The following is a 17,308-nucleotide window of genomic DNA, read 5'->3' as shown; positions in this document are numbered from 1 at the left end:
GCTAGGCTGCCAAGCACGCCCGCCTCGCGCTGTGTTAACAAACCATTCATATTAGAGGGAGATTGTGGAAGGTAGCATAGTGGTGGGGTTGCAGTGCTAATAAAAGTATCCAGAGATTGAAAGGGCGCACGTAAGAATAGTGACATACGCAGGGCGGGTTTGGTTTTCTGAATCTGCCCGTGGCGGTGTGGCCGGCGTGCTCCCTCTGTCTTGTTGGGCGCCCGCTGCTGCCGACCTTCTTCCAGGGTGACTGCAACAGAACAAACACGTCAAGTCTTTAAGGAACATCATAATATTGTCACTAGACTACTGGACATTTTCTTTATGGTCCTTCCTTTTGCGCCGTTGTCCCACTGGCTCGAAATCGGTTCCATGATAACTCATCAAAATGACAATTCAACACACCTTTAAAAAGTGTTATGAAGACATTAAAAGCGATGAAAAAAAAACTAACCTATAAACTTAACTTACGTATCTTATTTAGTCGAGTTTTTGTGTCATCACTTTTCATGACTTTATAACTTTTGATAGGTTTGTTAAATTGTCATTTTGATGAGTCATCCGGTCACCTGTTCCTTTACAGAGAGGAAAATCTATTTTTTTCTATTTTTATTATATACCTACTGTGTAACATGTAAAAATATTTTGTGTATTTACTGTACAAAATATATATTAAATAAATGAAAAACTTACTAAAATCAGAACATTAAAGGGTTTCGAAGAAATCAAACTGAAAGCATATCTAAAAGATGATAAAAAGCAAAATATTTTTTTTACTGTAATATAACGAATATAAGTTACATTGTACAAATAGATTTAACATAAATATTGTAAGATTTACTATTATTATGTTTGTATTTTAATAAATACTTTTTAGTGGGGAGAAACTATTGTGCCTGATAATTTTCTTTATAACTAACTATATGGTATTAAAATCGAAGATGGTCCCATCCTTCTTTCAATATAAAAAATACGATTTATTTTAAATATTAATGTGCCTACCTTCTTCGTTATAAATTCAGTGTATTGCCGACTGACGTCACACTCTAAACGGTCATATTAAATTGTTACACACGTTGCGTTGCAGTTATATTGAATAACTGTTGCGCTTTGCAAGCTGCAGCAGCGTGCCCGGATATTTGGTAAACTGAACACATGGACGGATTGAATCAAGGTCTCGGGACACCAGTCATAGGCAATTACATCTACCAGCCTAAAGGTCAACCGAAGATTCATATATTACATCCGAGGACAAGACGAGGATTCATATATTACATTCGATTTAAAAAAATAAATACATGTACCACTATCTACCTGTATAGGTATGTAGCTAATTATGTGAAACGATAGTCGAGCTAAGTATTATAGGTATACTTCATGAATCTACATACATTTCTCGTTTACTTATATATATATATATAAGGTATTAAAATCACATAAAGCGGTGCACAAGTACCTGCAAAGATATATTTTTAAATGTTTAATTTGAAAATTTTCTCCGGCCAACACTCTCAAACGGTTGACTTTGTTGTCTCGAAATTTTCTAGGCTTTTTCCTAAGTGTGATGCTTTGAACAAAAGATCTCCTTTCAAATCTCAAATACATTTCCACCAAAGGCAAGAATCTCAAAAAAATTTACGCCACATTATATAGCTTTATTCATTAAGGCAAAAAACGATAAAAGAACATTAAACTCGGGCAAAACCGGGTACTAAAGTTTGTTATTTTATAGAGTATAGTATTCAGTCTCCTTCGTGAATCACTTTTTATTTTATTTTATTTAGCTCCATCGCTTTTATTCTATTAGTTTTGCGCTTAAACGAAGTTATGGTGCTGCCAGCAAACCTTGTACGTAGAATTTAATGCATAGCGAGTATAGCAACTGCCTGCCATAAATGGTCGAATTGTAAATGTTCTTTGACCATTTTGAAGTGGGGAAAAGAGAAGAGCGATTGTATTTCCACGCTCTTAATAAATAATAATAAACAAGTTCTGCCATCATGATGAAGCCATCAAGCACGAGAAGCAGATTAAGAGTTTCAGTTGGTACTTGCTTATACGGAATTAGTCACAAGATAGGAAGAATAAATTAATATCGAACCCATGCTAAAACCATCTCCATTTCTGTTGACAATTTCCTAAACCTACTTTTTATAATTATGAGGTGTGTTCACGTTATTTTCAATATTTTTGTATAGAGGCAATTCTATTCATTTGATTTTTTTGATGTATACATTATAACAACGTCATGTACAAGTGGCATTTGAACGGGGTGTCCCAGGTACTACAAAAAAATTATTTTCTGTAAAGTATTAATATAATTATGATATACTTGAAATGAACTATGACAAATAAGTTGCGGGCAATTTTAAAAGAATTTCAGTTAGTGACTAATGTAATTAAATTTGGAAGTTTACAAGACGCGTTTGTTGGATAGTTTAAAATGGTTCAAACAATTTATTATAATAGGTTATAGTCATTAGTTATATATTTTCATTCTTTATAAATGGAAAGAGATTTTTTTTATATTTCAGAGTAAACAATAGACGCAGTAGCTACACGTGAGTTTATTTCACCGATCACCATCATAAATTGACCGATTCTTCGGGGATATTTAACTTTTCTTTTAAATTTGCTTTTCTTTATCTTAAAAAACTACAACCGCATACGAAAGTTTTTATAACATACATCCTTTATTATAAGTTATTAAATTTCTTGAAATACATGACTTTTTTAAAAGCCTTAAAAACGCTTAAATTGTCTTACAAAAGAATTGGTATTTCTACATAAAATTCCAAAAAAAGCCAAGAATTGCTTGCGTTGGTAAGATTTCGGATTCTACTACCTATTACTAGAAGTCGGAATTTATGTCAGTTCAGAAGTTCCGGGACTAACTACCATATGTATTCCTCTCTTCACATAGTACCTACTAAAGTAAGTAAATAACTATACGGAGTCTGTGGACATTTTCAATTTATCAATAAACAAATACAAAATATTGGTACTGAGACAATTCAGTTATTTATAATAACTAAGTATAATTATTGATAAGGGCTTATTACACTTCAAAATTCGCTGAAAATTAAATCACTTACTCTTAATGTAAGCTCAAGGAGCCAACCAGTAAAATCAATAGAACTGAAACTACACGAATGCTGTAAAAATAATGTTTATTGTCACTGCCCAGTTATAGAAATATCAAAAATCATAAAATATCCCGTAGTAGTAATTGATGAAAATCATAGAAGGGACACACATCAAATGTATAACGGATAAACTCAAAAGCCTTATATATTTCTTAGATAGGACCTACATATCAAAAGTATCATGGAAAAACTCAAAAGCTTTATATATATAACCAATTAATATAAACTCAGCGACAGCGAACAGTAGGAGTCCTCAGTGTGGACCGAGGATGAAGGTGAATTTCGCTAACATTCGCGGTCTGCACACCAACCTAACTCCCATCCACCACCACCTTCTCTCACAAAATCCCCATCTCCTCTTCCTTACGGAAACACAGATTGCCGAGCCCCCAGATACCTCCTATCTGAACTGCCCAGGATATCATCTGGAAAGCCTTTTCAGGCCAAAAGGAGGTGTCTGCCTTTACAGCCGTGCTGACATCAGCTGCGCTCGTCTCGCAAATATCGAGAGCGCAAAACACGAAGTGTTATGGGTACGTGTGGATCTCACCGGTATGATGAGAATTTATGCTTGCCTTTATCGCTCACCAAACCTTGCCGAATCAGACACTGTCGAGTTGTTTAAATACTTGAGTGACACTGTAGATATTCTCTTACCCCGTTACCCATCGGCCGAGTTTGTAATCCTGGGGGACTTCAATGTTCATAATGAACAATGGCTGAAGTTCTCGGGCCCAACGAACTCTGCCGGTAGATCAGCGGAATCCTTTGCTCTTACCCATGAACTAAGCCAACTCATAGAATCTCCGACCAGAATACCAGACATCCCATCACATCGAGCCAACCTACTCGATCTGTTTCTCACTAGTGAGCCACTCGGGTACAGAGTGGAGGTGACAGCGCCCTTAGGATCCTCTGACCACTGCCTGATTACCACCTCTGTCCCATCCTCCATGAAACGTCAACCTGACAAACATGTAAAGAGGAAGGTATGGCACCACAGGGCAGCAAAATGGGACGGCATGCAGTCTTTCTTCGGAGCCTTTCCTTGGAGTACTGTATGCTTTAGCTCCGAAGACCCATCAATTTGTGCACGCGAGGTAGGAGAAGTAATCACATCAGCAATGGATTGCTACATTCCCTTCTCCGTCAAATCCTCTGGAGCGGGCACAAAACCGTGGTTTGACCATCGCTGTGCTGAAGCTGTCAGACTCAAAAATACGGCTTTTAATGCACTCCGGAAAATTAGCTCCATGAATAACCTTTCGGAATACCGAAAACGGGCAAGGAATTGTAAGAGAGTTCTAAATAGAGCTAAGAGCAACCACGACCAGAAAATTGCGAAAAAGCTGGCTGTCTGCCCCACTGGTAGCCGTGCTTTCTGGTCACTCGCTAGCTCGATCGGAAGAAATTTCTGCAGAACCACTTTCCCACCTCTGACCAAGCCTGATGGTCAGCTGGCTAACTCGGCCCGCGAGAAAGCTGAATTATTAGGCAAAATTTTCGCGGAAAACTCAACTCTTCAAGATAACGGAGAGACTCCCCCTTCCATTCCGCACTGCGGTTTTCAAATGGAGTAACCAAAGATCCGGAACAGAGAATTTCTCCGAGTCTTGAACGAGCTGAAAGTCGACAAAGCCAGTGGGCCGGACGGAATACCTGCCTTGGTCCTCAAGAGGTGTTCTGCAGAAATAACTCCAGTGCTCGCGAAATTATTTAGGCTCTCTCTCAAAGGTGGAAAGGTGCCAGATCTTTGGAAAAAGGCAATCGTCCACCCAATAAAAAAAAGGGGGACCGCTCCGACCCTTCTAACTACCGCCCCATAGCCATCACTTCCATACTCTCGAAGGTATTAGAAAGGGTGGTTAACAACAAATTGCTCACATATCTCGAGAATAACAATATCGAAACCGATCGTGTGGCGATCTACTCGGTTATGTGACGCATATTTAGGGGCGGTACATGGAGCGTTTTGGCGAAACTCAAACCGTTGGGTCGGATATCTCCAAAGCCTTTGACAGAGTCTGGCACCGGGCGCTTATCGGGAAGTTACCATCGTATGGGATCCACCCAACCCTCCATAGTTGGATTGCGGGAATTTCTGAGGGGAAGAACAATTCAAACCGTGGTTGATGGCTCTTCTTCCTCACCGCACTAAATCAATGCGGGGGTGCCACAAGGATCTGTGCTGTCTCCGACGCTGTTTTTATTGCACATCAACGATCTCGTTGAATGTGCACCAATTCACTGCTACGCTGATGACAGCACCGTTTACGAGGGTTATCTTTTTGACAGGCCCCCTTTCACCTCTGATGTCCGAACAGCTCGGGAAGTTTTGAAGCAAAAAATTGACCATCACCTCGAGATGGTTTGTGCCTGGGGTAAGGCCAACTTGGTCAGTTTCAACGTCACAAAAACCCAAGCGTGTCTGATTTCGGCAAAGAGGGAGATCAATGACTGTCTGGTGCAATTTGATGGGAGCACTCTCCCTAATAAAGACTCCATTGAAATGCTTGGAGTTACTATATCAGACCGGCTCAAGTATCGGGGATCCATAGAAGCCCGAGTAAATCAGGCCTCCAAGAAGTTGGGCGTCTTGTACAGGGCTAGGAGATTCTTCAACAGTGACCAGCTGTTGACCCTGTACAAGTCTCAAGTCCGCCCAACTATTGAATTTGGGAGCCACCTTTGGGCTGGTGCCCCAAAATACTTAAAAACCTGCTTGAATCTGTGCAAAGGAGAGCGATCCGTCTGATTGACAATCCGTTGTTAACAGACCGATTGCCTTCTCTAATGCATAGACGCAATGTAGGCATGCTGTATCTGTTCTACAGGTATTTCAATGGAGCCTGCTCCAAGGAGCTAGCAGCATTGATTCCTGATGCACCGGTGCACGTGCGCGAAACTCGACGGACACGAGCTGAACACCCGTTCACGGTTGACGTTGGCTTCATGAGAACGGGCCGTTTTTACGACTCGTTTTTGTGTAAGTCGGCTCGTATGTGGAACGAGCTACCGGCATCTGTTTTTCCTCCCTCCTATAATCCGAGCTTCTTCAAGGCCCGCATTAACAAATCCCTTCCTACAGCCCATACCTTATTCCGTCTCACAACGCCGCCCAACCGGGTGGTGACATAGTTCCCCTGTCTGTACACTGCACAGGCAGGGACGCTCTTGTGAGGTGTCCGATAAAAAATAAAAATATTTCTTAGATATGACCTACATATCAAAGGTATCACGGAAAAACTCACTAGCCTTATATATTTCTTAGATAGGACCTACATAATATCAATGGTATCACGGAAAAACTCACAAGCCTTATATATTTCTTAGATAGGACCTACATATCAAAGGTATCACGGAAAAACTCACAAGCCTTGTATATTTCTTAGATGGGACCTACATATCAAAAGTATTACGGAAAAACTCACAAGTATTTTATGTTTCTTAGATGGGACCTACATGTCAAAGGTGTAACGGATAAACTCACAAGCCTTATATATTTCTTGGATAGGACCTACATATCAAAGGTATTACGGAAAAACTCACAAGCCTTATATATATTTTTAGATGGGACCTACATATCAAAGGAATTACGGACAAACTCACAAGCCTTGTATATTTCTTAGATGGGACCTACATATCAAAAGTATTACGGAAAAACTCACAAGTCTTTTATGTATATATTACACACATAACCTGAATACGATTCAAAAAGGAATCATAAAGACCATACTGAAAATACCCATAAGACGGCCTTCGATTAACATTTTCAATAGTTTTGACGTACCAAATGTACAACAAATACGTGTAAAAATATAGTATTGAAACTATTCAAAAAATTCGGAAACATCTATTGGACCGCGTATCTATCACATTAGATCGAATCAAAATGACATACAAAACATTCCAAGTTATAAAACAACACTCGAACAAAAAAACAATATAGAAGACAAATAAAATAATTTTAGCTCGCCTCAGCAGAGACTACCTCTTAGAGACCTACCTAATGAGGACTTAAAAACACCATCACTATACTTTAATTCAGTATTTATATTGGATGTAAAATGTATTGAAATTTTATATAGTCGTTAATATAAAATAAACTACGTATAAGTACATATTAATTACGTATACCGTTCATATGTAAAAGCCCCTAAAAAAGGCAATGATAAATAAATAAATTACATTCAATTTCAAACACGTACATACGAGTAAATGATCTACATCCTGGATGACATCCGAAACAACTAACTTATGTAATGATTTTTTTCCAAAACTCAAACTTTTCCAAGTTTCTTGCCAAATCAGAACAGGCCTATTGGATGGGGAGGAAAAAAACTAGAATTTTTTATATTTCAATAAAATAAATATTATTGAAGAAGAATATAATATTAATAAATTTAAATTAAACATGAAAAGAACAAGACACAGCAAATAAATATATCTCTCGTCCTACTGGTACAGGCGTCTTGACAACTCGACCATTGGGACCTATTTATTTATTCCTCTTTTATAAGTTCTTCGTGGAACTTTTTCAATTTGGACATTGATCCAATGGAACTTTGTCCATTTGGACATTCATCCATTGGAATTTTGTCCATTTGGACATTTATCCATTGGAATTTCGTCCGTTCGGAAATGTATCTAATGAAACTTTGTTCCTTTGTCATTCATCCAATGGAACTTTTTCCAATTGGAAATTCATCCAATGGAATTTTGTCCATTTGGACATTCGTCCAATGAAACTTTGTCCATTCCGTCTTGCATCTAATTTTTCCCATATTATTGGTAGCTACCTTTTTTAAATGATCACAAAGTTTCTAATGAAATTGGTTTGTAATGTAGATAGTATCTCGGAAAAACCTATTCAATTTTATAAAATTTTAATGGGAAAACTATTGACTTTAGTCTAAATGTATAATCAAGGAACAACTTTTGTGTTTAACTTATTTTTAAGGTTATACTTATCAACGTAATACGTATATCATTGAAGAAGAAGATAATACTAATGTTATTTCGATGTTGTTGCGTATTGCCTTATAATGCAAGTGAAGTGTGGTTTACTATTATTTCATACGCATTACAGAGTTTACGTCAATTGAAGATCTGCGCAATCGTGGCGGCTGAATGATGGTAATTGTGGCTAAAGAAATTACCAGCGCGTGTAACGTACAGTTTCAGGAGTGGACTAGGCCCTAAGTTTCCACAATATTCCTGGTGCGTGGACATTTTAACGGGTCTTTTACACTTTACCTACCTTAGAAACTATAAAATATATGTCGTGATTAATTTTACTGCCGTGCGTGCTAAAAATAAATTAGTAATTTGACTGTTGCTATCATGTTGTATTTTTTCACAAACAAAAACATGAATTGTACTAATAAAATACCGAAAGATGTCAAAACACACATGAAGAAAACAATAAAAAATATGAATTCATGATGTTTGAAGTGGGAATACACCGCTCCGCAGCGCAAAGCCAATTTCCAAAGCGGCATATTGGGGCGAAGCTTAATGCTAAATCACTATTTCCGATTAATCTTTATAACGAATTGGTTTACATTAAAATGCCAAAAAATATGCTTTAGATAAGTTGAAGGTTTTCCTATGGTTTCTCTTGAGTAGAATACAAATAAAATGTTTAATTACTTAAGAAAAAATATGAAAGCACAAAAGGAACAACTTTTAAAAAATTCAATATTATATGTAAGATTATCTGTGACAGTTTCCTTTGATTAACTTTTTTGATTTCTTATAAAATTATTTACAAAATAAATAAAAATCATTTGTGCTTGAAATGGAGCGTTTCTAGACTCCGTTTGTCGAGCGATTTCAATGCCTATGACCCATATTCGTGACGATATAAGCATAAGGCATACCAAGAATATACTTATTTTTGGCTTGTAGCTTCCTCTTACTTTTATGAAATAGTATCCATCTTATTAATTAGATTCTTATACGACCGTTCAACTTCGGTATAGTAAAGCCAACCTATGGCCTAGTTTAAGAAAGTTTTAACCAAAAAAACGCCATGGTAATAAGACACATTTTTCACTGTTATTATTTTACGCGCCGCGTAATGTTTACTCAACATTTTTTAGTAAGACTGTATATATTGTATAATACCTATTATACCCGTACCCTACACGCGAGAAGAAATCCTGCGGGGCCAAATTTCTCTCTAGTATTAAAGGAAATGATTGAGATGAGAGCAAAACAACAGAAAAAATAAGCCTGCAGCGACTGTGTGTATTGTATTATACCTATTGCACCCGTACCCTACACGCGAGAAGAAATCCTGCAGGGCCAAATTTATCTCTAGTATTAAAGGAAATGATTGAGATGAGAGCAAAACAACAGAAAAAATAAGCCTGCAGCGACTGTGTGTATTGTATTATATGTACCTATTGCACCAGTACCCTACACGCGAGAAGAAATCCTGCAGGGCCAAATTTCTCTCTAGTATTAAAGGAAATGATTGAGATGAGAGCAAAACAACAGAAAAAATATTTTAAAAATAAGCCTACAGCGACTAAGTAATATTTTAGCTTAATTCTGAATCACAATTTTTTTTTTTTTTGTAATTATTTTTTATTTTTAATAATATGTTTACATGGTACATAATTTATTTTACATCTTGGGTCTTTTTACTACTCTTCCATTGAAAGCATTTGCTTGTGTATGGAAGGGGAGTGTACATAAATGTTGTTGTTAGTTAGTACTTAAATAATTCATTGTACATAAATGTACGTTTGCTGTAGTATTTTTTTTGATAGTAGTGATTCGATATATTCGATTAATGTTACTACACATTCGTTTAAATAATGAATTCCAAAAAATATTATTTGAATAAATTGAATCTTTTCCTTCAAGTAGAATTAAAAGAAATTTGTTAAAATATTCATATTGATTATTAAAAATAGTATTTTTTCATTCTGCATGCATGAATTTATAAAAGAGACAATATAAAAAAAAAAAACAATATTATGGCCAAGATTATTACAGTTTCCATTGATTAATTTTTTTCTTTCTAATAAATATGAAAGCACAAAAGGAACAACTTTTAAAAAATTCAATATTATAGGTAAGATTATCTGTGACAGTTTCCTTTGATTAACTTTTTTGCTTTCTTATAAAATTATTGACAAATAAATAAAACTCCTTTTGCACTTGAAATCGAGCATTTCTAGACTCCGTTTGCTAAGCGATTTCAATTCCTATTTCCTGTGTTTGTTCCGATATGAGACATACTAAGAATGTACATATTTTTGGTTTGTGGCTTCCTCTTAACAGTTGAAAAAAATGTGTATAACGCATTGGCGATAGTTTGTTGAAGAAAAACGAAGTAACCCGCGGAGCACATGCAATGTCTGCGATATGAGTCTAAGAACGTGATAAGGATAAATATCCTGCGGCTGCGTATAATAGGCGACTTGTGAGCAAAAATTACATGCAAGAGGAATTTTTAAAGACTACCGTTGAAGAACAGAAAACGTATCATAAAAAATGGTCTCTATTTGCTCGGCAGTCCTGCACCTCGTGCTACGAATAATATGATATGCGCCGGTCGGCGGGATAGATAATATAAGAGATTGCGTAGTCAAGTGATTAATGACGAGAAGCGCTCGATGTGGAATTATCAGATTTATTTGTTGAATCATCACCACATGTCGCTAAGTCGACTAATTAAACACGATGGGAATACAGCGAAGTGTTTCTGCTGAGGCCGTAGACGGTTTTTATAACGGTGTGCATATTTCAAAAGTAACCGGATTAAAACATATTTTAGTGAAAATAACCATCATATACGCAGCTTCTTAAAAAAAATGATTTGACTATTATTGATTTGACAAAGCATAAAGTACCTTGTAACTCGTCTTATTTTTTTATTAACCGTTGAAATTATCTACACGCCATTTTCAGGCGGGTTGGCAGATATAATTAAACGCCACACAACTCTTTCCTGGTTCTCACTCCTTGCTTTAATCACATTCATATATCAATGATTTCCCGGATCATTCTCGACACTTTTTACATCTGACATATTTTCTACATACGTTTTATCCTCCATTCACCCACGCTCGGCGTGTTCAAACCATCCAAGCGTCCTTTTCTCAATCTTGTTCACTAAGCGATCGACCTTGCATTCCTTCCGAAGTCATGGTTAAATTCCACACGTTCGCCTAGGAGATCTCGTTTCTGCCGCGTTCAAAAAAGAAACAATAAGTATAATAACGGTAACCGGATAAATCATCACAATGATAATTCATCACAACTTTAAAAAGTTATATAAAGTCATGGAAAGTGATGAAACAAAAACTTTATTAACTGGGTTATGTAGGTTAGGATAGGTTAAGTTAAAAAAATGTTTTTCATCGTTTCTAATGACTTTATTTCACTTTTTAAAGTGTGTTGAATTGTCACTGTGTTGAGTTATCATAGAACCATAATAACAGTAGGTACAATTGTTTGGTAGGTGGAAATTGTGATGAAAATCATTCCCAAGATATTACTGCCGTAATATTTACACTTTCCAGTAAATATTTAATTGTAAGCGTTCAAAAAGAAAGGGAGATATGTAAATACGAATGTTAAAAAAATAAAAAACGATAATAATTTAACGAAAATTGTGAAAATATTTAATAAAACAAGACTCGTTTAAAATGGATTAAAATCTCTACAAATGCTTTAGTTGCATTTAAAGATACACTGTGATATCATATCTATAACATATTAAATAACAGAAAAAAACTTCTTAGATTTTTTCTGCCGAGGGAATTTCATGCAATTACCGTTTCAGCTTCACAAATGTAGATATGATCTTAAAAATGATTCCTTTCCATTGAAATTCCCTTTTTTGGGAACTTAAAAACACAAAGAGTTTAGTAATTTTGAAAGTGGGGGCTTAAATAGGACTGTAAGCACCGGTTTATTTTCACCTAAGACAACTCAAATCTGTCCGAAGAAACCTTCCTACAGAAGTAACAAAACTACTTATCAACTCCTACGTAGTCTCACGTCTCGATAACTGCAACGGAATTTATGCCAGCCTTCCAAAATATCAAATTGACAAACTTCAATCAGTGTTTAATGCAGCAGCACGGCTCATAACCGGGGTTTCAAAATATTCGCACATTTCAGAACACCTTCGTAACTTTCACTGGCTCAAGTGCCCTGAAAGAATCCAGTACTAACTGTGCTGGATGGTGTTTAAATCCATCAATGAAATGGCCCCACCCTACATCTCTGAACTATGCGTCCCGGAAAACACTGGTCTGAGGCAGTCAACTCTTAGATCAGCAACATCATCAGCTGTAGGCAGACTGATAGAACCTATGCGCAAGCCAAATACTAAGTTTGGTGATCGCGCTTCCGGTGTATCTGGGCCGAAGGCTTGGAATAAACTCCCTCCAGAACTAAGATCCATAACAAGTCCAACAGAATTCAGGTCTAAACTAAAAACTTACCTTTTTAAGCTCTCGCACGCTTTTTTTTGTAATTATTTTTTATTTTTAATAATATGTTTACATGGTACATAATTCATTTTACATCTTGGGTCTTTTTACTACTCTTCCATTGAAAGCATTTGCTTGTGTATGGAAGGGGAGTGTACATAAATGTTGCTGTTAGTTAGTACTTAAATAATTCATTGTAATAATAATTAATAATTTATTAGATTAAATATATACAATTCCTAAGAGAAAGTCCAGTTATATTCAATTTTTCAATTAAGTCCTAAATCCTGTATCTAAATTTCGCCAATAAACAATTAGATAATGTTAATTAAGTGTTAATCTCAAGTGACCTACCAGGTAAGTATTGTACTGAATATTTTCTCCATAAATAGTTAAGTAATAACATAGATCACTGTAGAAATGTATTATAAGTTTGCACAGCGCCCTTGAGGTGATTTTGCACAAAAACTGCGCTATACAAGTCATCGAATTATTATTATTATTATTAAGGAATATGAAAGCTCATTTATTAAGTTGGTCACAGCAATCAGCATAAATATGGTAATAAATTGGCAAGACTCAATTCACACCCGAACTTTAGACAGCCTACTTTAGGTCATAAAGAAATGTATATCATAATAAATAATATATCATGGTGGTGCTGCTAAAACTAATATGGACCCTCTTGTCAAAGCGCAAAAAGCCTTAATTAAAGTTATCACAAAAAAACCTTACAGATTCTCGACAATACAGTTATTTAAGGACTTCACCGTACTGAACATACAGCAACTATACATAAAAATTATAACTCTATATTACCAAAAAGACAAACTTAACCATCATACTATACAACACAATTACGAAACAAGAAACAGACATCAACACATGACCCCGAAGATAAATACCACCTATGGACAAAGACATTTTCATAATCTGGCCCCAAAAATTTTCAACTTAATGGAAAAAGATATTAAAGACCTGGCAACAAGTGTAAATATAAGACACAAAATCCACACATGGATAGTCAACAAAGGCATTGTATACTGCGGACAGATAACATCTACAATACCATAAATTATAGCACACTCCACGCCTGAATTTTTCTCTTTTGTTTTCATTCATTTATTTGTATCTGCATTATTTCTTATGTTTTATTTTTAATTTTCATCTATCTAATTATTTATCTTTTCTGTATATCTTTTTTTTATATCTGTGATTCTATATTAATTAGCATTATACAAAATTAGATCAAACTCCCGCCACCTCGGAACAGGCTCAGCCTAGTGAGGTGGATTATACCAAAAAAAATGTATGTTAATTTATTGGTTAATAAATAATTTTAAAAAAAAAAATATATCACTGCTGGATAGCTCTTTATCATGGATAGCAATATTTGCCTCTGGGACTGTGTCGAGAACACATTGGTATTATATACATAGTATAGAAACTAGAAACATGTGTATTAGCAAATGAAAACGCATCGGCTTATTACATTTTGCACTCTAAACATATAATAAGTTGTCCGAATCCATTACAGCATAAAGTTTATAGAATAGTTTAGTGAAAGAGATACATACAGCTTTTCCCCACTCCAGATAAGCAGTCGACCCATTCCTTTTGTGAGATGGACAAATCGTGATCGCTGTCACAAATTCGTCCGAAATTGCGCGCGCACCTTCTTGGTTGAACAACCTGAAATAAAATAAATATAAAAGTGTTTTACTTAATGAATCTCTTTCAAAAACTGACAAATTACATATGATAAATGTATTATATAATATTTATTGTGGAAAACAACTCCAGACACTGTGAGATGAGAGGAGAGGCCCGTGATTCACAGAGGCCGCTAAGTAGCGCGGAACAGGAATGACCTTGTCGATGCGATGGATTTCCGACCCCAATAGGTCGAGGGGAGGAAGGTGTTTTATATTTTTGAAACATAATATTTGTTGTGGAAACAACTCCAGACACTGTGAGAAGAGAGGAGAGACCCGCGATGCCCAGAGGCTGCTAAGTAGCCCGGAACAGGGATGACCTTGTCGATGCCATGGATTCCCGACCCCAATAGGTCGAGGGGAAGAAGGTGTTTTATATTTTTGAAACATAATATTTGTTGTGGAAACAACTCCAGGCACTGTGAGAGGAGAGGAGAGACCCGCGATGCCCAGAGGCTGCTAAGTAGCCCGGAACAGGGATGACCTTGTCGATGCCATGGATTCCCGACCCCAATAGGTCGAGGGGAAGAAGGTGTTTTATATTTTTGAAACATAATATTTGTTGTGGAAACAACTCCAGGCACTGTGAGAAGAGAGGAGAGACCCGCGATGCCCAGAGGCTGCTAAGTAGCCCGAAACAGGGATGACCTTGTCGATGCCATGGATTCCCGACCCCAATAGGTCGAGGGGAAGAAGGTGTTTTATATTTTTGAAACATAATACGTGTTTTTTATAATACCTTCATAATACAAGCGAGCTAGAACCTATTTTAATTAAATTATTATTTTAACTAAATGTTTAGATTATTAGATCATTTTTTATTGTGTATTGGTTGGTTCATTTAACAATTTACGAATATAAAACAATATGTACATGGTTACATTTCGTTACATATAAAATTATATTTTTGCAGGGTTAAATTTTTTTTTAAAACATGCATACTGTTATTGGCAACAAGTAAATAAAGAATCAATAATTATAAATGATGGCCCAAAATCTGTTCATTTTTATTAGTATTTCTTTCAAACTCATCAAATTGTAGTCGAAGAAACTCTTAACTCTTAAAATCTCCGCTAAAAAAATCTATAACTAGGTACATAATAACATCTGAGAACAGGTACGGTAAAATATTGACATATAAGATAAATTATTAAAAAAAATTTATTAAACACATTTGTTTCCCGTCTTCGTAACAAGAAATATATTACTATGTCTAATTCCATTTGTGTGACTAAATATAAACCACATGACAGCAAAAATATTTTAGATGTAATCTTAGAAATGTGCATAAGACGAAATTGGTCATTATCATTTAAATATACACTTTTTAGCATAACGAGTATCCATTGAGGTAGATGTGCCCAGGAAAATCCTATCAAATATTTATGCAATATTATTAAATAATAAATACGTTGAATTTATTTAAGATATGATAACACTAAATTATTACTTTCCGTGTATGAAACTCCATTATAACTAACTGTGAGTAAATCTTTATCTTTTAAGAATATGATTATTACGATGACACTATTTTACGGTATTTGAAGTACGTAATATTGTTTATTCATAATAAAATAATAAGATATAAATTCCGAATTAACTTCAAGAAATCGCAATCTGGTATTAACTATTTACCGTCAGTCCTGTCGTAGATTATGGTAGAAGTATACGATGCGATACGATTGTACCACCCCAGACAGGAGCAATCCTGTCCCGGTGCGACCGGTACACCAAGGGGCACTGATTTGTGAGGAACACGTGCTTTGAGGATTGGAAGGAGGTTAGATTGTAATCGACCGGTATACAGGCAACCTGTGAGCGTTATTATTTCTTCTTTATGACTTCCTTTCTCTTGCCTCTTCTCACATAGCCTTACGTTTTTTTGCTCTTCCTTGTTCATCTTATCTCTTCTTGTCTTTTCTTATCTCTTCTTGTATCTTCTTGTCTCTTCTTATCACTTCTTGTCTCTTCTTGCCTCTCCTTGCCGCTTCTTGACTCGCCTTGGCTCTTCTTACATATATTTGTATCTTCTCGTCTCTTCTTGCATATTTTTACGTCTTACCGCCCCTTCGTGTCTCTTCCAGTCTCTCCTTGCCTCTTCTTGCATCTCTTCACCCTTACTTGGTTAGTATTGTCTCGTCTTCATTATTCTTACTTCTTACCGCCGCTTATCTGTTTTATACGTAGATATCTTTCAAAGACAGCTCGCTGAAGAGGTCCCATAAGTTTTGAACTAATTGCACTGCTTGACACTTGAGGGGCTGAGTATTCATTCTCCGACTGCTTTGAGTCTTTGTCCGTGTTAGCTTCACTTTCAAAACTTTGTTGTTTTAAAATATTATGAAAATTTCAAATTCCGGCTAAACGATAATAATTACGCAGCATTTAGCTACTTGAGAAGGTAAGCACTACGTAAAACACTTTTGTTGAACTCTCTTCAGTAATTTTTTAACAAGGAACATCTTCTAAATTTATTAAACGAACAGGAACGGTTATATCCTGTCACTGGATAGATTATAGTAGAACTATAACTAATATATTATTTAGGTGAATATTTTAATAAATACAGCGACAAATACATCATATACCTACTCTTTGAACCGTTAAATGATATTTTATGTTACATCATTTCTAGCTTAAATACCTTATTTAATACACAAAAGCTTCAAATTTTAATTTTTTTTGTTATATGTTCAAAAATATTATTATTTAATTTATAAGTAACAGTTTATCTATAAACAAGTTATGCAGTGTAAATATTATTACGCTTGACAGCTGTTTCGCTGATGACATTATCAAACGTAATGCATTATTAAACATTATCAGCTGCGTAATAATAATAATAATGACAGCAGAACTTGAACACAGAAACAGTTATTGTATAAATTGAATAATAATATTATTGAATGCATAAATAACAGAAAAAATTAAAATGAAGTTTTACAAATTAAACTTGATAACTATAAATAAAAAGTCCTATTTAAATAAT

General features: G+C 35.5%; 1 protein-coding gene across 1 annotated transcript in view; it reads right to left on the bottom strand.

Annotated features, from left to right (window-relative positions):
• magu (SPARC related modular calcium binding-like protein magu) overlaps positions 1-17,308 on the bottom strand; it is a 63,062-nt gene that overhangs the window by 26,749 nt on the left and 19,005 nt on the right. The window contains exons 5-6 of the mRNA XM_089645668.1: positions 14,182-14,296; positions 149-250 (exon numbers count right to left, since the gene is read on the bottom strand). Coding sequence (XP_089501794.1) covers positions 149-250; positions 14,182-14,296 — 217 coding nt within the window. The remainder of the gene's footprint in view (positions 1-148; positions 251-14,181; positions 14,297-17,308) is intronic.

The sequence above is a fragment of the Hesperophylax consimilis genome, chromosome 23, assembly GCF_061612785.1.
Source record: "Hesperophylax consimilis isolate HC1 chromosome 23, BYU_Hcon_1.0, whole genome shotgun sequence".
NCBI classification, from domain to species: domain Eukaryota; kingdom Metazoa; phylum Arthropoda; class Insecta; order Trichoptera; family Limnephilidae; genus Hesperophylax; species Hesperophylax consimilis.
Note: the sequence above shows the minus strand (reverse complement) of the source record. Positions and strands in the feature narration are given on the sequence as shown.